Here is a 25,708-nt window from a genome sequence, read left to right as displayed (position 1 = left end):
TATTTACCTCTTTTTGTTGATATTATATATAGGGCCCGTTTTCCATTATATCTTCTATTTGGTGATTGTATATTTGAAAGCCATTGGTTTCTACATGTTAATTTTTATGCCGCCACATTACTAAATTCGCTAATTATTTATAGCAGTTTTTCGATGTTTTCTCTTAGGTTTTCTAGGGATACTATCTTATCATTTGCAAGTAGTGATAATTTCACCTCTTTCTAATTTTTATACCTCTGGTATCTTTTTCTGTTATAATTGCATTGGATAGTACCTCCAGAAAAGTGTTAGATAACAGTTGTGTCCTCTTCCTAACTTTGATGGCAGTACATCAGATGTTACCCATTGAATACTTTGGGTTGGGAAAGATAGCTTGTCCCCCAACATTTTATTATGAAACTTTTCAAACATACCTCAGAGTTTACATAGTTTTGCAGTGAACACCTCCTAGATTCTACCATAAGAGTTGACTATACCTGCCAATCAATGCTGGGTGCCTTGTTTGTTTGAGGTGAGGAAGGGGCGTCAGATAGAGAATTCCTTGGGGACCTTCTGTGTAGCGGGCAAGGACCTGACAGCAACACGCTCAGTCATTAGATGGTTCTCAGCTGTACAAATACTGAAAGTGCGGCCCCAGGGCAGCTTAGTGCTCTGCTCAAAGTGTCACATGGGTGTCACAAGTAGAGGGGAGCTGAGATTTTAGGACATGACGTGTGGGGGGTGATGCCCAGGTGAAAGGAAGCAAAGCATAACAGCCTCTCCAACCCCCAGTGTTCCGAACATTTCCAAGACACAGTCTCCTCCTGGTGGCTGGTGGGAGTTCCTTTTCTTCTTTTTTCTCTGTCCCCTCCTCTTGCTTAGCTGACCCCTCCTAGCAGAGCCCCAGACAAAGAAAAGGAAGTGGTCTAAGAAGGTGTTTCCCTCCTCCTCTGAATGAGCTCTTCCTGGACAGCTAGAGTGGGCAGCAAGGTGGAGGTGTGGGGGCTGGAGATTGGAGGGTGGGTAAGGAGGGGGCCAAGGGAGCTTGATGTCTCTTTCAACCCTGTGGTGGACAGGGCTCCTCTGCATTGTTATTTTTTATTTACACCATGGTAATCACCTCCTTGAGCTTGAAAAAAGAATATATAAAAGAGAGTACATGGTTTTTTAGTCAAGTAGATTTGGGTTCAAATTTTGGCACTGCCAGAAACGAGCTGTGTGACCTCGGGTGCGTTACAGTTCTCAGCATCTCTGGGTGGTGAGAGCATCTGCATGGCAATGGCAGCGCCAGTCTGCACTTGTCTAAGGAAGGTCCTTGGCAAATGAGCCTTGAGGGTCCTCTCCTAGCCTCCCCTATCCCGAATCTCCCCTCACTCTCGTGGGGCCCTCCCCTACCGGGAAAGCTCCCAAGGCCTCTTCTCCCTTTCCAGATTAAGTCCATCCCTACCCTGGCTCCAGTGAATCTCCCAGCTTGGAGGCTCACCCTGCCCTCTACTCCAACCTTGAGTCTGTTCTGGTCCTTCTCACCTCCATGCCCTCCTCCCTCCTCATTCACGTGGATGATTCCTGCGTATCCTCCCCTCACAGCTACAGGCCACCATCTCACCTCAGGGAAGCCCCACCACCACCACCAACCACCATGCTTCTTCCTCTGGTCTGTCACCAGGTTCTCACTATACACGTCCCTGCCATGTGGGGGGTCTCAATATGTTTCCTCCTACTGCCCACTGGGATTCTTGAGGCTGGGGACAATGCCTCATCCTTCTCTTCCCAACAGCCAAGGTTCTGCCAGGATACTGGACCAGGATCTTTTCGGATGTGGAAACCTTTTGAGGTTCAGGGTGGTGACAAGTGTGGGCCAAAGCCCAAGTCTTCCAAACTACAGAGCTTTCAATTTAAGACCCTGGGTGAGGGTGTAATGGGTGAGGCCCTATGGACAAGACAAAAGCTTCTGGCAGATCCCAGCCCAGCAGCCTGCAGCCATTCGCCCACATGAACAAGCCACCTGCGTGGGTGTCTGGGAGACTACCCAGTGAACCAGGCTTGCACTGGGCTTCTCTGCTCGCTTATATGCCCCTTTTCAGCCTCAGTTTGCCCCGTCTGTGAGAGGGGAGAGTGTACTGAAGACTGGGGTAATGTGGGTGTGGGGACAGAGCCCCAAAAGGCGGTTTCCAGCCTCTCGGCCTCATGTGGAAAGGTGCTGGCTCAGGTAGTAGATAGCCATCAGCTGTGGCTGGTTGGCCGTCAGCTGTAACCATTGAGCCATTGGCCACTAATATAACTGCCGCGGCTACGGAGGGAAGTCGAGGAGAGAGGAGGAGAGAGGAGGAGACTGAAGGAGAGTGGAGGAGAGTCGGTCGGTTGGCAGCAAAGTGGACAGCAGGTCGCACGTCGTGTAAACCCAGCCTCCAGTGAGACCATAGTGGTATGACTCCCCTACCTATGGCTCCGTGGGTGTTCCTTTTTGGCCTCACCATGTCCTGCATTCTTGTGTGGGGAGCGGGACCAGAGACCCTGAAGGCCGCCCCGCACAACACATGGTGCAGCGAGCAGAGTCCCCCGCATGACAAATGGCGCAGCGAGCAGGGTCTCCTGCATGACAGTGGGCGTTGCCTCATTCTGCAGGACTGCAGAAAGGGCTAGTTCTTTATGTGTGGGGAGGGAATTGCTGGAAAGGGGAGAGACTTCAGACCAGTTAGCTCCATCTCTAAAAGAGAATTGAACATGTGGCCATGAAGTTATGGACTTTAGGACTTAGAATTCTGACTCAGCTACTTCTTAACTGAGCTATTAGACCCTAAAAGCTTGGCTTTCTCATTTATAAATGAGAGGTAATAAATCCTACCTGGCAGGGTTGTTATGAGAATAAGAATCACTCATAGCTGTTGGGCACGTACAATGGACCAGGCACTGTTCCTTGTCTCACTGAATGCTCACAGTAACCCTATGAAACAGAGGTTGCCCCATTTTACAAATGAGGAAACTGAGGCACAGGAAAGTTAGGTAACTTACCCAAAGTCACACAGCTGGGAAGTGATAGAACCGAAAGAAAACAGGATGATTCTGGCCCAGAGGTTAGCAGGACCTGGCTCATAGCAAGTGTCAGTCAGCAAGATGGCCTGGGTCATCTGTCCCTCAAGTACCCAGACTTGGCAATCTGCAGGCACACCTTGGGGAGTGGGGGCATGAGAGGGAGAGTAGCAAAGGGAGCAACAGGAGATGAGAGAATCTTCTGGATCATGTGAACAATACAGACAATGTGTGCCGACAAGGTCCCTGTTCTCAAGAGCTGTGTGGGCCAGTCAAGGGGGCAAACAATAAATAAGAAAACAAACCAGTCATTAAGATTATATCAGACAGTGAGAGCTGTGAAAACACTCAACTCGGTAATGTGATAGAAACTTGGGAAGGATATAGTAGATAAGATGGTCAAGAAAACCTGGATGGGAAGAAGCCAGTCATGTGAAGAGTGTCTTAGCAAGAGGGAACAGCATGTGCTAAGGCCCAACGCAGGAAAAGGCCGACATAGGGTGAGGATCATGGGTGAGCAGGAGAGTAGTGAGAGACGCAGTTGGAGAGACAGGCAGGGCTAGATTACCCAGAACCCTGGAGATCACACCAAGGAATTTGGATTTTCACCTCTGTGCAGTGGGAAGCCACTGGAGGATTTCAAAATCTGGATTGCCTCTTACTTGAGCTAAGCAAAGAAATACACAAAATACATTCTTTAGAAAGCCTGAGATAGGACTTGACCTTGAGAGGCAGGGTGCCTCGTTCACCTTATTTGCATCTGGGTGTTTGAAATCTACAGGGTCATCTTTGCCAACTCACAAATGGGCGGGCTCCCATATGGGAACCTTAATAGGGCTTCTCTCTGGCCAGGGCAAATTGGATGTGTGTGTGAAGAGTATGGTAGATTTTTCTGGCCCAGTGGGTAGGACGAGTTCTCTAAAAGAAATCGCATTGCTTTGCATAAATACTGGAGTGGGTGGGCAGGGGCCAGGAGAGCTAATAACAAAAGGAACCCTTCCCGTGACTGCCCCTGACTTTTGTTGTAAGACTGGGTGGCACCACTTTCTCTGCGAGCAATGAATGAGGCTATCTCTGAGCTAGCTATGATTTTATGCCCCTGGGCTCCAGAAATAAGTCTGAACTTACTGGAGAGATCATTCCAAGCATGGTTTTTGGTCTCAACAAAGAAATCTCTGACAGTTTTCTGCTAATAAAAAAGGTTGTTTGTAGATAACCAACTAGGATGGGAAAGTGGATAGGAACCAAGAGGCAAAGTAGAAATATTTAGAATCATTATTTTTTTTGTAGCTGGATCAAAAATGAAAAGGGACAATAAATGTGATGAAGAATTAATGCAACGTTAACACTTCTAATACACAAAGACCTCTTATCAATCATTAAGAAAAAGATAAGTATCCCATTAGAAAAAAAAATTGATACATCATATAATGAACTAATTCGCGAGCAAAGAAAAGCAAATGTCCAATAAGCAAATGAAGACATAATCAACCTTACTAGACATCCAAGACTTGCAAGTGAAGGCAGTGAGATCTTATTTTTCACCTGAAAATAAGCAAATTAAAGATATTATAATATCCTGTGCTGTCAGGGGTGTGGGGAAATGGTCATTCTCTTGAGTTGCTGATGGGAATACAAATTAGTACAACCCTTTGGAAGGGCATTAAAACTTTATAACAAAAGCATATTTTAAAGTGCAGACCTGTTAACCCAGCATTTTCATTGATAGGAATTTATCCTTTAAAACATTCACATATGTGTGCAAAGATTCAGCTGTTTACTGTAGCCTTTTTAAAGTACTGGAAATTATAAGTCACTTGCAGTCCGCAAAGTAGGAGACGACTTGATGTACTGTGGTACAGCCACACTATGAAACACAGTGCTGCCTTTGAAAATGGTGATGTCAAGAATATTTCATGGCGCAGGAAAAAAACAAAACACACCTCTCAGCAGCTAGGTATGAAATGGAGCTGACAGTCACCAGCACATAATAGCAGTCATTCCTCCTCTGTAGTTCCCAACTTGTGTACCTTTTTCTCAAACTCCCTTTTTAAAAAGTAAGGAGAGAGCCTCTGAAATGTCAGGGTTGGAGCTCACACTGGGGACCCAAGGAAGTTCACACATCAGGTCCACTCCTCACTGGCTGTGGACACACATGTAGGTAAAAGCCTCACCCACATGGCTTACCTGCCCCATGCCTCAGTTTACTATATCAAAATCTGAGGTGATAATGCCTGTCTGCCTCATAACAAATTGTTGTGCCTGCCTCACAACAAATGGAAAATATATCTGTTTTTGTTTTCATAACAAAAAACTTTTCAAATCAAAAAACTTTTACATAACAAATTACCCCAAAACTTAGCTGGTAAGTTCTGGCTCAGAATCCCTCAGGAGGTTGCAGTTGAGCTGCCAGTCATCTGAAGGCTCGACTGGGGGAACTTACATTTCCAAGCTCACTCACATGGCTGTGGGCAGATGGCCTTAGTTCCTCACCACCTGGGCCTCTCCATAGGCTGTGCCTCTCTCATGGTATCTGGCCTCCCAGAAGTCAGGATCCAAGAGAGGAAGAGGTCAAGGCAGAAACCAGGAGCTTTTATAGCTCTGGCCAGATTCTGTTAGCCTCACAGACCCACCTTCGTACAACATGAGAGGAGACTGCGCAAGGACATGTACACCAGAAGACGGGGATTGCAGGAGCCGTCTCGGAGGCTGCCTCCCACCACATCCCAGGGTTAAAGTGCTTTACAGGAAGAGCCACGGGGGGCTATGTGTCAGGTCACAAAATTCCAACTATGACCGACATTTTCTGGAAGCCCTGGAGAGTATTATGGGGGCCCACAGGGATAATGAACAGGAGTGGAAGGACACTACTCCACTTGTTCACTGAGTGTAGCTTAGGGAAGACGTACATCAAAAATAATAGAGATTATCCCAGGTGAACAACTTGTTGATAGTAGAACAACTTGGTCATGTGGAGGTGTGTGTGTGTGTGTGTGTGTGTGTGTGTGCACGCGCACCGGCCCGTGCACGCTTTGTGGGGATTTTTTCAAGTTGTCTTCTTTGAGTAGGTATAACTTTTGAAGCTAAAACAAAAATGTCTAAGGACAGTGTGTTTATCTGACTTTGAAAAGAAACCACAAGTAATGCAGTGGCCTCATTTTGGAAGTGAGAAGAAAAAGTACCACGAAACCCAGGAAGAATCCCATCCAGGATGGAGAGGTTTGGGAAGTGAAAAGGGAATGAAATAAATCAAGGTGCCTCCAGGTGATGAGGTGGGGACCTGCCCCCCCATGAACCTGTCCTCCCCTCTCTCCACCAAGTAGCCAGGCATCGTAGGACCACAGGTGTGACTGAGAGCCAGGGAGTGAGCTCAGTGACCTGCTGCAGCCCTTACCTGGCACTTGGGTCATATGCACTTGGTGGAAAGTGTCAGGGGTGGCCTGGGCTGAAGATGAGCTCAGGTGGAGGTGAGTGTGAGCATATAGCAGCCAGGAGAACCCAAACTCCAAGGGAAAAGGTCTAAGAACAAGCTAGAGCTTGAATGGTGGGGAAAGGAGTACCCGGGAGCCCCTGTGAGTACTGGAAACCCAAGTCAAGAGTGGGGGGGATAGAATGTCCTGTCTCCTGCCTTAAGGAATCACTGGGAAACAGATGTCATTTGAAATGTCAGAATTGGAAGGAGCCTTAGAATTGATCAGGGTCCATCCCATTGTCTTATAAGTAAGAAATAAAGACCCAGAGAAGGAAGTTGTCTTGCCCAAAGTCCCATAGCACTGTGGATGCAACTAGAAAATGGACTCTGACTCCCAAGAGCAGGCAAAGAGAAAAATGGTTGACTTTTAGGAAGAGCTGGTTGGCCTGGTTTCCTCCCAATCCACATTTCTGGATGCGGCTGAGAGCAGTGCAGCCACCGCCCTCTGCTGGTAGAATGTCAGTAGCACAGCTTCCCCTGTTTGGCCACTGTGTTGTCCTCTGGCCAGGCAAGGAATCCAGATAGGAAGCAACACTTTGGGGTCTGAGAGCTCCCTGCTGGGGGCTTTAGGACAGGGAGTGGGGACATCCCCTGCACAGATGTAGAAGGCAGGTGAGATCAGTGGACTGCCCCATCCATGTCTGTAACATGTAACATGTGAACTGTCCTCAGGTAACTGGTGTGTGCCCTGTCTTCTCAGTGTGATCTTCCTGCTCCCTTGCTGAGAGTAGGGCCTCCAGACTTGAAAAGGTTGGGACTGGGCGTCTGAAAACCTGGGTGTGGCCCTGCACATATCCATCGCCTATTTACTCACTGTGTGACCTAGAACAAATTCCCTCCCTTCTCTGGGATGAGGGGCAGTGGCTCTGACCACCAGAGAGGTTCATGGATAGATGCTCCCCTGGGGACACAGAAGAGCACCAGACTCAGTGATGCCCAGTGAGTCAGCAGGTAAGGTCTGAGGTTAAGAGTTTGCATTGACCCCCGGCACCTTATTCTTTCTCTCTTATCCCCTCCTCTCCACCAGTGCCTTTATGCTCATTTCCCTCAAATCTGCTGCTGGGAAACTTCCCAAAGCTCATTCAGAAAGACCAACATCTCCCACGTCTTCCTCAGTAGTGTCTGTAAGTTAAAAGCAGCAAGTTGTGGCACCAAAGGAATGAATCACTAATGGTGGAATTTCAGAGATGAGTCAACTAGAGAGTCAGAGATTCTTTTATCAGGCAGCTAGATCTTAGAGGCAAGAAAGAAGGAAGAAATCTTCCCCCTCCCTTTTGTGCTGGTCAGACCACGGGCTGGAAATACAGTATTGTTCTCAGCTCTATGAACCATACTTTAATTGGGAAATAGAGCAGAAGGTAATCTGAAGAAGGAAGCCATGATGGCAAAAATACTTCTAATCCAGTATGAATTGGAGTATTTGTACCCCCTTCAGTGTACTCCAGAGAGCCACTCCCAGTGTCTGCCTTCTGCTTTGCTGTCAGTCCTTTGTGAGGGTTTCACAGTAACTGAGGGAAAACAAGCTTGTATTCATTCCCTTCCTCGGTCAGGTCAGCCCCTGCTTGAGCCAGCCTATGTATCCCTTCCTCTAGCTCCTCTCCCCAAGGACAATGTAAGCTGCTGAGGGCAGGAACAGCGTCATCTAGATATAGGAGGGGTGCCCTAGTCTCTGGAAAGAACTGGGGACTTGGGGGGTGGCTGTGAAGTCCTGGGTTCTAGTTCCAGCTCTGCCACTGTTTTGCTGCACAACTTTGAGAAGTAAAGTCAGCCTTTTGAGCCTCAGTTCTCTCATTTCTAAAATTAGAGAAATAATACCTCCCGTAGGGCAGTGGTGAGACTCAAGTAACATGTTTATAAACATGTTTGTAAACCACACAACCAAACTCATTAATAGAATAATACACACACATAACACACGCAGCCCCTGTGAGACACCTTTGAATTCTGCCCCTCACCCATGTGACCTTCGACAGCTCATCTGTAAAATGGAGATAATAAGTTAATACATATTTAACATGCTTAGAAAACACACATAGTAGGTACTCAGTAAATGTTAGCAATTACTGCATCACCTGGGAGAGAATTCATTCACTTAACTGATTTTTACTGAGCACCTATTATGTGCCAGGCACTTTTGAAAGCACTGGGGACCCAGCAGAGAACAAAATAGACAGAAATCCTGGCCTTTATAGGACCTACATTCTAGTGGGCGGGGGGGGGGGCAATTAAGTAAATCATAGAATATAATAAAAGGTAATTAATGTTAGGAAGAGAAATAAATTAGGAAAGGGGACGGGTGGGAGGGTGGAAAGTAGTTACAACTTTAAATAGAGTGGTCAGGGAATTTAATTGGCTCATGGTTGCATTCGATGTTCATTCTGATCCAATCAGCTTGGTGTGTGGGTGGCATTGGGAAGGCGAACATGACTGCAAACCTCGGCATCTGTGGGTAAGGGCCATAGTTAGGGAGTCATTTTGAGCTGCGCTGATACTCCAAGAGGGGACCTCACATTCAAGCAGAACCGCCTTCTGGCTCACCCAGGCCTTTGCCTTCCTAGACCAATCTACTGAAGGTCATTTTTGTCAGCTGTCAGGACTGAAATGACAGAGATTGAGGAGGCTGCTTGAATAGCAAGAACAACCGCCACTGACTAAACCTACCTAGTGCCAGCCACATCCACACACTGTCTCTATTCCCCTGTGCGGTGGGGCTATGATTCCCAGAAAGCCACAGAGGAAGACTTGAACCCAGGTCCATGAGACTCTAAGCTGGTGCTGGGGCTGCTGCAGCAGTGGGTCCCAGGGGCCTGCCGCTACCTCTGTGCTGGTCTGGACACATTGGTACCACTTGGTGAGCGTGTTGAAAATGCTTGTTCTTCAGGAACTCATTCAGTGAATCTGGACGCAGCCCAAGATCTGTGATTTTAATGGCACCTCGGGGATTATGATCCCCGCCAGGCCTGCGTGTCCACCCTCCAGCTCTTCTGGACCATCTGTCCCCTGCTTGCTCCTCAGCCCTTCCTTTGCCTCTCTCCTCACTTGCAGTTGAATGTTTCTCGATGCTCACCCCATTGAGCCTGAGCAGATTCCACAAAGCAGAAAATTCCAGAACCTCAGAGATCACCCAGCACAAAGCCCCATTGTACAGGTGGTATAAGTGAGGCCTAGACAGGGACAGAGCAATTCAAGGCCACACAGCAGGTGGCGCTGAGACCCTCCCTTTACCAGGCATGGCTGAGGAGCAAGGGCCCCTTTCTAATGAATTTCCTTGGGCAACCAGGAAGTGGCTTTTCTGGGAAATGCCAGGCAAGGAGGGATGACGAAGCTGCGACAGAGTGGGGGTGGCGGGGGAGTGTTTCAAGGATTTGCTTGGAGAGGCAGAGGTTATTTGGCAGATGAACACAAGGCCTCTGTAAGCAGAAAGGAAATAACAGTTCTTGCCACAGGCCTTGGTGACTATGTGTTGGGAGACTGGCCGCCCTGGGCCACCCTTTCCCCCTTGCTAGTGAAACAGCCCTGCTAGGTCAGAGGGGCTACTCTCCCACTGCCCATCCCCCTTCTGTGTGTCTCCTCCTCCTCTCTACTGATCCCTCCTCCTTCCCTCTGCCCTGCCTATTTCCTGCATCCATAGCTGGGTGACTGGGTCCCCTCTTCTGCCATGTCAGGAACAGGACCTAATTCCCTAGCTCAACAGGCCACAAGTTCTCTACAATGGCAGAAAGACATGAGGCTGATGCGGCTGAGGCTTTCTCCCCTTCCCAAGCAGCGAGCAGGCTTCAGTGAAAATCTCCTGCCTACTGGGGCCTCCTGCCCTTCTCTAATCGACAAGAGACCCCCTTTGCAGTCCAAGTGTCACTGTCCCTTCCTAAGGTCTGACATGCACTTGACATCCCCAGGAGAGTTACTCAGCACCCATACTGCTGGCTACTAGCTCTCCCTGCAACCCTGGGTGGGTTAGAGCCCTCCCCACCCAGTCTGGGGAGACCACTGAGCCAGACATGGCCCCAGGGGGGACTCAGACAGAATGGCCCAGGGCTCCATGGCAGACTGCGGGCTCTGGGGAAATAGGAAGCCTCAATTTCTGTGCAGATGGGAGCCCTCTCTGCCCTCCTCACACAGAGCTCCCAGAAGGGAGCCACAAGGCCATTGGGCAATAATGAAAAAGGCAGCAGCCACTGAGAATGTCCCAGGGATTGGCAGGTGGGACAGCCTGGGCCAAACTCAAAGGAGCTGCCCACATCTTCTCCTGTGGGGAGCCCCTGGACATGCAGGCGCTGCGCACCCAACCCCCAGCCTTTGTGGCTGCATCCCCCAGCGCCGAACACAGGACAGGTCTCTGTCCCCTTTATCATTTGAGAATTAGAGTAGCCTCAAGTGACTGGAAAGATAATGGATCTGGCTACAGGCCAGGTGGCAGGCGTAAAAGGGATGTGTTCCCCTCCTGGCTCCTCTGGTAGCCCAGCTCTGCTTGACAATAGGAGACAGTCCCTGCCTTGGCTCTCTGAGCTAACGACGAGAGTATGGGCCTTTCTGGAAATGTCACCTGCTTCTCACTCGCATATGCATTCAATAAATATTTATTGAGATTTTACTAGGAGCCAGGGACTGTGTTACAGTTTTGAGATACAGCAGTGACCAAAACATAGATTGTCGTGGAGCTGGCATTCAAGAGGATTTCATCTCTAGGTGGCCAGTGCCAAACCCAGGGAGGGTCCTTGTCTATGTTTGATGAGCAGATGAGTGGAGGCTCAGTTTCTAACCGTAGACTGTCAGTGCTGAAATGGCCGATGTTTCAGCAGACACTTCTGAGCATGTGTGTGGCAGGGGCTATGCTAGGTCTGGGGGTACAAGGACAGGTGAGACACACCCCCACCCTCAGAGACCTCACAGAGAGACAGAGCCATGAGACACTGAGCACAGTACAGGGGAGGGGAGGGGAGGTCCTGGGGGGTGTGCAGAGAACAACGGCAGAGGGGTGACACAAACCTCATTTTGCAGCTGATACTGATAACTAGTATTTATTGAGTGCTTATTTGGTGTGAAGCACTGTGTTGGGTGAGCTTGTGTTTATTGTCCCAGGAGAAACTGCAGCTCCAGGAGGAAGGAACTTGCTCATCACTCATTGGTGTGAGCAATGAAACTAGACCCAGTTCCTAGGAGCTTGGAGGGCAGTCTGTCCCTTCTCACACCACTCAGCCCCTGAGGATCACCCAACCTCAGCAGACACAGCAAGGAGACGGCTTGGGATGGGGTGGGGCACCTAAAGTTTGGGGGAGGCTCACTTTCCATTTAAAGGACATTTTCAAGGCCAGTGAGGTCCCAGGGTCATTGCCTTGGAGGTGGTGCAGCCCCTTCTGTGGCCTCTTAGGTGTCCCTGATGGAGCAAGGCTGAGGGTCTGAGCCAGAGGTCCCCTGCTCTGCCAACAGATGCCACAGCTTCTCTGTGGGCAGTGATGGCCCAGGACTCAGTCTAGGTGGTGTCTCGGCATGGAAGATGACAGACATTGGGCCCATGCCGGGTCTGCATGCTCCTGATAGATGGTGGGTTTTCTCAGTGGATAATCCCAAAGAGACAAGGCAGAGGCGTGGCTCGTCTCAGGGGAGCGTGGATGGCACTCCGTGATCCACTCCCACTGCCAACAAAAGCAGCATCTGTGCAACTGGCAGCATGCGGCTGTGGGATCATTTGATTCTGAATATAGACTGACAATGTGTTTGGGACCAGCAGGCAGAAGAAGCATGTCTTATGCTTCTTAGGTTTCACTTGTATCCCACACTCTGCTGGGAACCCTCCGTGATTATCTTATTTAAGATGAAAGTGCTAATAACCTTTTGGGCAAGGCAACCAACACTCATGAAATAAAGCAAACAATACAAAGCAGTGCTAAATCGAGAAACAGGGCAGCATCATGCTTAGGCCCAGAGCACCAAATAAGGCTGTATACCAGGTGACTGGTACCGCTTTGAATTGTGCAGTACACAACCCTTTTAACTGTACCCTGATTAGATCCATGGTTTATGGCATTATTAATTCGACACAAACTTATTGAGAGCCTACCATCTGTTAGGCACCATTCCAGACACGGGTTACAGCAGAGAACAAGACCAAGCCCTACCTCTCATGTAGCTGACACTCTAGTTCAGAAGTCAGATAGACTGAGGCTTGAGTCCTGGCTTTATATCAATTAATCTCACTAAGCGTCAGTTTCTTTATCTGTAAAATGGGCACAATGATATGGACTTCATAAAGTGACTGTGGTAAATTATTGAAATACCAGTTGGTTTCAGGTCTGACACGTGGCAGGCACTCAGTAAATGATAGCCAATATTATCACAAATAGTGGGTTACGGGGAGAAAGGTTTGGGGAAATCAAGGGATAAGGGAGATCACAGATGTGGAGGAGTCAGCGGAGACGTCTTAGCAGGAGCAGGAGTGAATGGTTAAGAACTGCAGAGGCCCAGAGGAGCAGGTCTTTCTGAGGATGGGCCCCTGAGGCAAGTGGGGGAGGGGAGAATGAGGCTGTCCTGAAGCACCGGATTCGGGGACCGTATTTTCCCAAACCAGGGATTAGGACACACACGATCTGGCAAAGACGTTTCTTCCAGATGTGAGAAACAGTCTGAAAAAAGGTGTGGTCCTCAAAATATCAGAATTTAAAGAGATTTAAGTATTTTATTGGTACCTAAGACCTGATATGTAAAATTGGGTCTGTCTCTTGACAGTCTGAGACATGTGACCCCATTAGGGGTGAGCAAACTGGCCGGTCAGGTTGGGGGAGGGTGGAGTGGGAATAAAGTGTGTGGGCCCCTCAGAGGCCAAGCAAACGCGCTGGGTCTGCTGAGGTAGAGACAAGGGAGCTGACTCAGTCAGGATTCCTGGTTGCTAGCAACGGAAGTCACCCTATCCCTATTAAGCAGACACGGATTTGGGGCATTCACGAATTCAAGGGGCGGAGGGCAGTGGAGAACCAGACTTGGAACACAGGTGAGCACCAAGCAGCTCCTGAGGGCCCAGAGCAGAGACTTAAATCAGTCCTTGGCCTTCCTGGGTAGGAGGGTGTGATTGGCCAAGCCTGGTCACGTGTCCCCTCAGTGGCTAGCAGAGGACCCTGGGTAAGAGGAGCCCCACTTAAGCTCTCATGGTGGAAGATAAGGCACTGCATCCCATCAGCATATCACACAGTGGGAGGGTCCCCCAAATTAGGAACGGGGCTTGGATGCCCAACTGCCAAACTTCCTACAAATGATTACAACCAAGGAAAATTCTGGAGGAGTTACAGGATGCAAGAGATAGAAACTGCCAATCTCACAGCGGGGTTTGAGAAGAGAAAGCACCAAGGAGACGAGCGGGAAGACAGCTGGGCACCTCGAGGAGGCTGTGTGTAAGGTGGGCTGGACAGGAAGGGCAGATGTGAAGGCATGGACGGGGATGAACTTACCAGAGGCCCCTGGGAATCCTCTCTGAATGCAGAGCAGCCCCCGAGCCACAGAGGCTTAGTGAGGCGCTCACATGTGGACAGCTGTCAGCGCTCTAGGGGGTCACATGGCCCCAGGCAGACAGGCAGACTTCGTCTCGTTTGCCCAGTCCAATCACCGAGAAGGATTGCAGGGTTCAGACAGGCCCCCGTGAGCCATTCGCAATGCCTGCTGTAGAGACGGGAGCCCGGGGTGACACATGGACCATGTATTTGTCATCTCTGCCCCTCCAGAATGTCTCCACTTTTCAGAGGGAGAGACTGAGACCCAGAGAGGCAGACACTTGTCCCCGGCGACACAGCCAGTGAGCAGCAGGGCTGAGATGAGCCCCAGTGCCCTAACTCCTGAATGGGGATCATCCATTTAGTGATGTTCCCCAAACCCCAGGTGGGCTGGGCAAAAAATAATAACCCTGAATGAGTTTCCTTCACAATGCAGGAGATGTATGCGGAGAGGTTGCAGAAGAGGCTTCAGGTGAGAGGGTCCCCCTTTCCCATCTTTCCTGGGCCAGACGGCAGATGGAACAGGGGATTTTTATACTCTTGGCAGCCTCTGAAAAACACAAGGTCTGCTGGGGCCTCTACTGAGATGGCCTCTGGTACAGCAGACATCCAGGACTCTGGGCCAAAAAGCAGAGGGCTGACCTGGGAACTGCTCCTGACCTTGACTGGCTTCTATCTCAGGGCCGTCCGTGCCTCCATCCCTCCCAGTTTGGGGTGGGTGTCCACTAGGGTTCTCTCCGTGCCAGGGCCTCTGGGAGGATGAGGCCTATTTGGGGCCAAGAATGGGGAGAAACTGAAGAGCCTGTAGCTGAACCCCACAGCGGTCCAGCCCCCGTGTCCCTAGTGCTCCCCACCTTCTAGAAGAACTCGGCTTCATGGCAGGGAGAGAAGGTCAGTGCTAGTGTTGACAGCCTTAAGATAGCACGGGTGCTCTTTTCCCTTGGATTTTCTGCTTGAACCAGAAATTTGCTATTCTGCTCATTATAAACCAAAACTAAGGCTTTCCCCACAATTTGCAAAACATGTCATGTATTTTTTGCCAATTGTTTCACATTTCCAAGTCACAGATTTTTGCCCATCCCCCACCTTCCCCACTCTGGGACACTGGGACATGATCCGGGGACTGGGACGTTGGGAGACTGGCCTTCCCTGTGCAGTCGCCGGCCCCATCACAGTTAAGACCTTGAATGCCAGGATACATGCTCCCTGGGCTAGGGACCCCTGCGTGCCCTGTCTTAGGTCTCTGGGCTCCCCAGGCATAGCATAATTCTCACTCTGCAGTAGTCGCACATCTGGGTCCCCCTGCAGTCCATTTTCCTGCATTAAACCATCAGTGGCTCCTCAGTGCCTATGGAGTAAAGTTCAGACTCCTTCACGAGGCCAGCGAGTTCCTGAACTGTCTGGTCTGCACCTTCCTCTGTGGCCTCTCTCCACTTATTTGGCTTTCCGAAATACACTCAGGGCCTCTGCCAGTGCTGGTCCTTCTGTCTCTTAAGCATTACCCCATGCCATCCCAACCTATGTGCTATCAATTCTTTGGGTGGATGGCACCGCCTCTAGGGAAGATTTCCAGATTTCAAAGTCTCCCATTCTTGCCCCTCGTCCATGCTCCCACAGACCCACCATTTCCCCACCAAAGCCCAGCCCAACCTGCAACTGTCCAGCTCTCTATCTCCTTTATAGACTGTGAGCTACTGGAGGCAGAAACCCACAGCCCAGGACACCCTATCGAAACCACCCCGTGGAGATTTGTCAGGCGCAGTAGAATTTTCGTATCTTCTTCACGTGTTTTAGCCCAGGGTTCTATAAAAGAGGGCAGTAGTCAGGAAACCACAGGGACAGCATGAGCTCCGAGGTCCCAGGCAGCCCCTCCCTAACACACACACCCACTCGTTGACTATTACTCAACATCTTCCCATCCCAAGCTCAGGGGGCCTTTTAGCTCTTCTCCTGGAGTCTGAAAAAGGGCACTTCCTAAGACCAGGAAAAAGGGGGCTCCCCATCATCTCCTGGAGCCTTGGAGAACCAATTGTGTCTCCAAGAGCAGAAATATCAGGAGAAACACAATTCTTTACTGGTCTTCTCCAAACAAACCCACCCCTCCCCACAAAGGGCCCTTTCCCACCCCATCTGCCAGCGTGCGCACTCAAACACACACATGCACACACACACACCCCCCAGGGATTTTAACTGGAGAAGTCAGCAAACCCTTTTCATTTCTAAAAACACAGAGATAAAAGAATGAGAGGAAAAATCAAAACAGGAAGTCATGAAATCAGGAGGCTCTTTGAAGTATCACTGTGAACTTCTGTCTAACGGGTGACTAACTTCATAGCATTCACGACCTTTATCATACACTGTGCCTTTGACTCTGAATTTCCCCCCAAACTCAGCCCCAGATTGAGACTTTCTCAAGATCATAAGAGTAGGATCTGGAATTATCTCCCAGCATGGGGAAGGGAGAGCGTTTGTCTGTTCCCTAGGTGATATTTTCTGGGTGCCGAGGGTGGACATGCACAGAGAAGGGAAGGGGAGTCAAGGCTGAGGGAACAGCAGGAGCTAAGCCGCAGAGGTGGGAAACGGGGTGACATTCATTCACCCAGCTTGAGCCCTTGCTCTGAGCTAGGCCCTGAATGCGGCCCTGGAGACATGTTGTCAAGAGCGCTGCCCTCATGGTGTGCACCCCTGGGCACAGGGACGAACTAAGAACCAAAGGTGGCATCAGCCAGGTGGTGGGGCATTGGAGGCAGGATGTGGAGGTATGTGTATATGGCATGTGTATGGCCCAGGGGTGACAGATTGTGTCGAAGCAGGATCGAGCTGGGACCACAATAGCTCTGATGTCTGGGTAAGGAGTTTGGCCTTTTAAAGTCTAGTAATTGGGAGCCACTGGAAATTTTGGAGCAGAAGAGTTACTGCAGCAGAGCTGTACTCTAAGAAAATTAGACAACAGTAAGTAAGATGCACTGGAGAGAGAATGGAAGAGGGCAGACATTAGAGGCAGGGAGACAAGGCAGTGGACCCGTTTCAGAAATCCCCAGGACAATCCTTCGAGCTCTGGCGTGAATACAGCTCTCCACCCAAAACAGATCTCTTAGCAGACTGCCTGAGAAGCAGAACTCAGCAGACTCCACCTCTGGCCAAATGGCTTTCTCTGAAAGGCTCCTGTCAGTGTGCACATAGACAACCTGCAAGAAGAAATGGACTGACCCATTATCCCCCAGGGTCCCCTCAGAAAGCTTTTGTGTATTGGATTAGCTGGCCAAAGAGAACAGGGCCCTGAAGTATGGAACATGAGACCAGCACGTTCTGATTGGGATGGAGGGAGGAAAAGAGCAGAGTCAGAGGCCTGGGTGGAAATGGCTGTGGGGAGGAGCTTATATGGGCGTGTGTGTGTGTTTGTGTGTGTGTGACTGGGGACAGTGACTGGCAAATTGGGTACACCCTGGAATGGGAGCACCCACACTTTGAATGAAGGGCACACAAAATTTAGGAACACAGACACCCCTCTTATCCCTGCTGAGAAGGCCACGCTGGTACCCAGAGCTCTGAACCTGCATAAATTCTGGCTGTCACTTCCAGGTGGGGTGACCAAGGGCAAATTTCCTTGTTTATCGAGTCACACCTTCCCTGTGCAATATAAATTAAGATCGCGTATGTGTGTGTGCTTTTTGAAGTGTCAAGGCCTTCTTCAGCCCCAGGAGGCTGACACACAAGGGGCCTGACCTTTGCCCAGGGCTTTGGGGAGAAGGATTACGTTGCCCATTTTATAATGGCGATCTCTCCTTTAATATCAACTTCCATCCAGAGGAGAGAGCGTAAGGAAGACAGCGAGCAGCCTAATCAAATGATCTGGGATGCGTGGGGTGGCACACAGAGGAGGGAATGTGATGACTGGAGTGGCCTGTCCAAAACTGTCTCCCTCGTGGAAGCTTGGAGTTGCATCATTAGATCACCCGTCTCCTGGGTTCAGCAGTATCCCTTACCCGGGGTCTTCCTGATGTGACTCTTATCTTGCTATTTGCTTTATCTGCGGTTTCGGTAAATGAGCCTTTATTAAACGAGCAATGATGTTCTTTGATTTCTCACCCCACCCTCCACACCCACGTCAGTAACACTGACAGGCAGACAGCCTCTGAGCCTGTCTTAAAATGCACAAGTGTTGCAGGGGCTTCCCTGGGCCTCAGCAGAACAGGGAGCCTCTAGGGTAGTGGTTCCCAAACTTTGCTGCCCACTGGAATCACTGGAGGAATGTTAAAAAATACCAATGCCTGGTTCCCTGCTCCCAGACGCTGTGATTCAATTGATATGAGGTATAACCTGGGCACGGGGACTTTTAAAACTTCCCAGGTGATTCTAAAGTGTAACAAAGTCGGGCTGGCCCGGTGGCTCAGGCGGTCAGAGCTCCATGCTCCTAACTCCAGAGGCTGCCGGTTCGATTCCCACATGGGCCAGTGGGCTCTCAACCACAAGGTTGCCAGTTCAATTCCTCGAGTCCCGCAAGGGATGGTGGGCTGTGCCCCTGCAACTAGCAACGGCAACTGGACCTGGAGCTGAGCTGCGCCCTTTACAAGTAAGACTGAAAGGGCAACAACTTGAAGCTGAACGGCACCCTCCACAACTAAGATTGAAAGGACAACAACTTGACTTGGGAAAAAGTCCTGGAAGTACACATTGTTCCTCAATAAAATCTTAAAAAAAACTAACGTTTAAAAAAATAAATAAATAAAGTGTAACAAAGTCTGGGAACCACTAGGGAAAGGGGTGAGCCTGAGTGAGAAGAAGGAAGGAAGGAACAGTCTCCCAAGAGAAGGTTAAGGGGCTGTGGGGACAGAGCCAGGAGTGCAGTTTCCAGGCTCTCTGCCTCATGTGGAAAGGTGCTGGCTCAGGTAGTAAATGGCCATCTACTGTGATTGGATGGCCATCAGCTGTGGCTAGTTGGCCGTCAGCTGTAACCAGTGAGCCATTGGCCACTAATATAACAGCTCTGGCTAGGCTAGCAGCAAATGGGGGCTAGAAGCAGATGGTGGCTGAGCTAGCAAGGGGCGGAGTGTGGATTGCAGATCGTGTGGCTCCTGCTTCCTGTGTCTCCAACCCAGCCACCAGTGAGACTATAGTGGTATGACTCCCCTATCTATGGCTCCGTGGGTGTTCCTTTTTGGCCTCACCATGTCCAGTGTTCTTATGTGGGGAGCGGGACCAGAGACCCCGCCTGACACCCTGCATGACAGGGGCACACCGAGTTGCCAGCCAGCCATTTCTTAGAACCCCCACTAGAGGGGTCCTATTTCAGATTTCTGACCACTTTTCCTCCTAATTTATCAAATGTCTCACCTATATTCCGATAAAGGAGGCAGCATAGCTGAGGTGCCTCTGAGCCAGACCGCACTGACTGCAAATTGCAGCTCCTTGATTCCCAGTTGTGTCACCTTTGGCAAGTCACGTCCCAGGGCTCAGTTTTCTCATCCATAAAATGGATTGGTACAAGAGGGTTATAAAGATTTCATAAAACTATATAGGGTTTTACAAGAATTAGTTAAAATAATGTATATAAATTGCTTAGCACAAAGGCCTAGCTCTTTATAAGCACTTGTCAAATGGTCTCTTATGACCATGATTCTTTTTCATTGTTATCATTAGTATTGCCATCCTGCGTCTTTCTGACAGCACATTTGATGTGGATCTCTCTGTTCTGTCCTGGTACACCAGAAGCAAGCCCTCTGGTTGCCGGTGTGCCTTGCTTTGTACAATAAGAAGAGCAGCCATGAAGAAGCAGAAAGGGCATTAGCCCAGGGTCTAGGAATCTGGAAAACCCAGAGAGGCCAGGGTCATCCATGTTCAAGGTCACTCAGCTGGCGGGGTGGGTGCTGGAACTGGGCCTGAAACCCTACCTCCTGCTCAGAGTCTGTTCTTTCTGCCTCGCTAAGCTGATTCCCTAGGTAAGAAAACATTTTGCTTCTGTGTACAAAATTCAGCTTTGCAACGATGCGAGATTCTAGGAAGCTGAAGCTGCAATGCAGGTTGTTTTGAAAATATCTCATCTTCAGTCAGTTCACTGGGTTCAGATAAAGCCTGGACTGAGGCCCACGGCACCCGCCACTTCCCTGGGTGGCCTGCTGGGTGAGCCTCACCTGCCAGCCTTTCCAAGGGAGGGCCTTGCCTCAGCTGCCCACATGCACACCACACACACACTCACACACTACACTCACACACACAGACACACACACAGTGAAACCCGCTTTCAATTAGTTATGTAACTTTCTTCAATTTCAAGGATCTTTTTCTCCCAAACCATTCTTGTGGTAACAAAGGAATAGAGAAGCCTGTATAACCAAACATACTTGTGTCCCACAAAAGCTTCTGACCATGTAAATCTGGTAGACTCCAGCCTGCATCTCATTTCTTTAAAACTTGTTTGACCAAAACCAGAGAGGAATATGTTTCAATCAAAGCTATAGGGTGTGGGTGTGTGTGTGTGTGTGTTAAGTAACATCTATCTTTTTAATAAGTTTTAAGTGTTTGTTGTGGAAAAATTGGAAATCACTAATATCCAGAGATTGCTACTATTAAAATTCTGATGTATTTTCTTATAGACTATGTATTTTTTTTAATAGGTAGGGATCGTTTTATGTATATAATTTGATTCTGACTGTTTCACTAAACATTAGATCTTGAGTAATTTCCATGTCATTAAATATTCATTAACAATAAGATTTTAAATGAGCTCATAATATTCCATTACATTGCTGTACTAGAATTCATTTTGGCGATGCCCCATTGTTGGGCATTTATTATATGGTTCCCCATTATAAATAACACAGCAGTGAACATCTTAGGGTGCTTCTCCGTTAATTTCCCTGGGATAAATTCCCAAAGTGGAATTATTGGTCAAAGGCTATGAATCTTTTAAAAGTCTTTGAGACCCTATCAAATGGACCTGCAGGAAAGTCTCCCTATTTCACACTTCCTCCCACCCTGTAGAGAGGCCTGCGTTCAGCCCCTTTCAACTCTGTCTTTGGCAGATAGGGTGTATTTGAAATACAGCCTGACCCCTAGCACGAGGCTCCTTCTTGAGAAGGCTCAGGCATGCCACAGTTGCTATCCAACATTTGATGAAGGTCTGTCCCAGCCAGTGGAGGCTGGATTTGTCCTTTGAGGCAAAGGACATGACCCACCGACAGCCTGTTTCTTGGTAGAGACACCAAGTAACAGGCTTCCCCACCCTACCCCGTGCAGCAAGGTCTCTGCCCCAGCTCTGGTGAGCCTGAAGCTCTCTTTGAGGTTCAAGGATCAGGTGGTAGGTGAGACCCAGGACCCCTGACAACCTTACTACTGGAACAGAGCTGTGAGCGGACCCTCTACACAGTGATTCTAAGGTACGAAACACTGTAAAACCTTGATTCCATTCCTTAGAAGCTCTTTACACCTGTTTTCTCAACTGTAAGATGGGATTATGAGGATTAAATTTGATTACATTAATATGGTATATTAATAATAGCTACTAGTGTTGGTATGAGTAGTAGCACGTGTACGAGTATGAGAAGATAGCATTGTGTAGCAGTTAAGAACCAGATCCAGATTTGGTCTCTACTCACAACCCATAAAGAAATTGGAACAGAAAACAAAGGTGTTTTGGGGGGCTGGGGAGAGGATTATTCCCATTTTTAAAAAAAAATTCAGAACAAGCTTCCTTTAGAACATCTGGTACATACATTTTATTTGTTCACTCTTTAATATTTCTATCTAGCAAAGTAATAATTGTAGAGTTCATAAAGCCTAACAGTACGACGAGGCTTATAGCCCCACAGTTATGTGATGGAGTCAGTTTTGTGAGAGCCTGTCAAATTGTTAGGAGTTTTGCAAGGCCATTATTTAAAATTAAATTATGCAAACATTCAATTTATTTATTTTAAAACCAGAGGTATTAAATATTAAAAACTTATGCTTCCTAATTATTTTACCAGAATCTGCATTCTTGAAGTTATTTATGTCTATTATACAGTTGGCCTCCCATATTCAGGGTTCACCCAACCACGGATTGAAAATATTTGAAAAAAAGTCACATTGTTGCTGACATGTATTATGTAGTTAGGCCGACAAAGGTTGTGTCTGCACTGAACATGTACAGACTTTCTTGTCATAATTCCCTCAGCAATAAAGTATAGCAACCATTTACATAGTATTTACATTGTATTAGGGATTACAAGTAATCCAGAGATGATTTAAAATATACGGGAGGATGTGCGTAGATTATATGCAAAGACCAGGCCACTTTACATGAGGGACTTGAGCATCTGCAAATTTGGTAAACTCGTGTCCTGGACCCAATTCCCCACATATATTGAGGGATGACTCTGTCTATATGGTAGAAATGTTACATAATATGTACGACTGTGAATCTCTTCTCACTCTGCCTTTGGGTGATACTACCCCGCAACTTGAACTTAGCCATGGTGGGAATATTTACACCACTCAAATGGGCAAATGCTACAAACCAGGGCCTTTTTCCCCTGGAGAACCAGTTGTTAAACACTTAGCAGCACAACATGGCCTTTACCCTCCATCCCTGTCCCACTTTGCTGCTCCCCTCATTTCCCACCCCCTAAAGGTGGCTATTTTCACTGCTTTTAGCCGTTTCTTTTTGCACTTATCCCCATATTTCTTAATTACATGTTTTTAGAGGGATTTTTTTAAATCCCTCTAGCCACATCTTGATTTTTTAAATCCTAAACATTGCCTATTGACGTCCTATTATGGAAGATGGAGATCTGGCTTTCCTCCAGCTCTATCTCCCCTCTTACTGCGCACGCGCACGCGCACACACACACACACACACACACACACACACACACACAGTTTCCATACCTCTGTCCTCCCAGCATAGTATAGCAAAACTCTTATTTAAATAAATATTTTGGATTCACATTATTACAACTATGTAAATATTATATGTCAGTCATTATGCATTATGATTGCATTAGTTTTCTTATACAATTTTTTTTCCTGGAGTTAATAATTGTAGTTTTAATTTGCTGGATTTCTCTATAAAGCAGTGGTATTCAAACTTTCTTTCTTAGCAACGGAACTTGTCTTTCAAACACAATTTTATGTGGAACCCTCCTATAGGATGCAGGAAATCCTGAGCTGCCAGGTTGAAAGCCTTCCCTTTAGGGCTGCCGCACATAGCCAAGCAGGTTGTGTACTGCACAACTCTTGGGTCTCCATTCATATAAACAACACTGTGATCCAGTCAGGATGCTTATAATTACCTAGCTCACTGGGGACGCATCCATTCTGTAAAGGGAGGTCCACTGGGATGTATACATTACCTCAGGATCATTCTCTGCTTTAAAAAGACGTATTCCTTCCCCAAGGCAGGGCTCTGACCACGCCCCATTCTAAATAGGTTCCAGTGATGTTGCTTCATGGTCCCTCTAGTGCATCACCCACAAGCTGCTGGCCAGAGCTGCTGTTAGCTGATGGCCACCTATTGACTGATTCAGCGCCCCTCACATTTGCCTGGGCTGGGCTAGGTGCCAAAAGCTTGGTGCAAACGGCTTTGCTCAGGGATCATTCCAATGCAGCCTCTGAGATCCGATGTAAGGAATGGCTCTGTCAGAGAGTAAGTGAGCTGTGGAAGCAGACAGCGCAGGGCCTGTCTGCCCATGGAAGTCAGAGCTGGAGGAAAGGACCTGGCCAACAACAGGCCGGAATTCCAAAAGCTCAGCCTTAAGGATCACCCCTGTGTGGGAATCCTAGTTTCACATTCAGCTGGGTAACCTTGGGCTTGTTGCTAAACCTTGCTGAGCCTTAACTTCCTCATGCCGAATCCACAGGGTTGTCGCGAGAGTTAAAGAAGGTGATGTGTAACCCTAATAAATCCCAGGGCCATATTGTGGCTCAGTCTCTGCTCAAAGTCTCATTTAAAGAAACATAGTGCTACCTCCTGAAAGTAATTGAAAAAATACTCCAATCCAAAATATATCCCTCGTGGAATGTCAAAGGGGATCCCATTCCTAACTGATAGCACTGCTCCCCAAATCCTTTTCCTCCATTCTCTAATTCTCCCATGATATGCAGTGTCTCAGTGAAGTTCTCTGGAGTACAACCTCTGAGGCTTTTTTCCTCTCTCTTTCTCTGCCTCATTCCTCACCCTCCATCCCACTGCCATTTTCTCTTAGGTCTGTTTTTTCTCTAACCATACCGCCATTGCTGTGTCACACAAAAAAAAAACAAAAAAAAAAATCAGAGGACCTGGAAATGAGCTGATGGAGATTCTGGCAGGAAGTGGGTGGGGAGAGGTCATGGCAGGACGACACCCTGAAATCACTCTCATCTCATCACACTAGTGAAGTATGAGGCACGTGTAGCAGGGGCTTGGCAGAAATTGGTTGTCTTCCTCATCTTTCGGTCAAGGAACTTGAAGGAGGGTGGGCTATGGCCTGCCTGAGTTTCCTCTGACCACCTAACCACTATTAGTAGGTGGGCAGTGACTGGAAAAACTCTCCCTCTTTCCTCCAAACCCCCAAAAAACTAGTATTAAAAAGATGGATACACAGCTTCTGCCTACAATTTTCCTTCCCTTCCCTGCCACCTTTATAGCCAGTAAGCATGGACCTACCTTTCCCTACCCCTACGCCCACATGCATGTTCCCTCTTTTGTGGACTCCATCCCCCTCACAGGATGTCTTTCAGGTCATGTACTAAGTGTCTCCTATGTGCCCAGCTTGTTAGGACTGCACATTCAGACAAGGAAGACACAGACTGTGTCCTCAGTTGCTCACAAATAGAAACAGATTACAACTCCACGTGACAATGCTATATTGGAGGGAAGCCCAGAATGCTGTGAGTGCACAGAGGAAGAGTTCTTAACCCATTGAGAGATCAGGGAAGACTTCCTGGAGGAGTTGTCATCTAACCTGTATGACAGTAATAACTACTATCATATACTGAGCAGTCTTTATGATGATAATCTCCACACTAAACACTTCACTACGTACATTAGCTCATTTAGTTTCACAGCAATGCCAAGAGGTAGGTGTTGATACCCTCATTTCAGAAATGAGGAAACCAAGGCTCAGAGAAATTCATTGACTTTCCCAAGGCCACATAGCTAAAAGGTGGTAGATTCAAACACAGTCCTCTGTGACTTCAAAGACTATGCTTTGAACCGCAGGACACTGTGTACAGGTGTTTAAGATGCACACTGAACAAGCCTGCCACCTCTGGGGGCAGCACTGTTCACATCATAGGCAGAATAACTTATTTATATGGCAGTGTTTATGTGGACGCAGCCGCATACCTCTCCACTGACTCCTGGAGCATCAGAAAAGAGCCTCCTCCTGATCCACAGCTGGCGGTGGCACTTCTGCTGGGGGCAGTGGGGATTATGGGCACTGAGAAGAGTGCATACCCCGCTGCCCCATCACCATTCAGTGTTGGGAAGGGTGCAGCCAAAGAGCAATTCAGCCTACGCTGATGCAGGGACCAAAAGACAAATAAGACATTGGTGGGTCCTCAATTACCTTCCAGTCCAGTTTAGAAGCCCTGAATAAAGACTCTCCTTTCAGGGCCACCCCAGGACCATCAAACTAATCCCCTTCTCTCTCTCTCCCCTTGGCAGACGGGCAGGATTGAACCTAACTACCCCAAGGTCTGTGGTCACCAGGGGAATGTGCTGGACATCAAGTGGAACCCCTTCATTGACAACATCATTGCCTCATGCTCGGAGGACACATCGGTGAGCCAG

The 25,708-nt window shown here is 48.3% G+C and overlaps 1 protein-coding gene across 1 annotated transcript in view; it reads left to right on the top strand.

Moving 5' to 3' along the window:
• The window catches only part of CORO2B (coronin 2B), a 132,473-nt gene that overhangs the window by 79,679 nt on the left and 27,086 nt on the right, over positions 1-25,708 (top strand). Inside the window, exon 3 of the mRNA XM_033108146.1 lies at positions 25,583-25,699. Coding sequence (XP_032964037.1) covers positions 25,583-25,699 — 117 coding nt within the window. The remainder of the gene's footprint in view (positions 1-25,582; positions 25,700-25,708) is intronic.

The sequence above is a fragment of the Rhinolophus ferrumequinum genome, chromosome 6 (assembly GCF_004115265.2).
Source record: "Rhinolophus ferrumequinum isolate MPI-CBG mRhiFer1 chromosome 6, mRhiFer1_v1.p, whole genome shotgun sequence".
Taxonomy (NCBI): domain Eukaryota; kingdom Metazoa; phylum Chordata; class Mammalia; order Chiroptera; family Rhinolophidae; genus Rhinolophus; species Rhinolophus ferrumequinum.
Note: the sequence above shows the minus strand (reverse complement) of the source record. Positions and strands in the feature narration are given on the sequence as shown.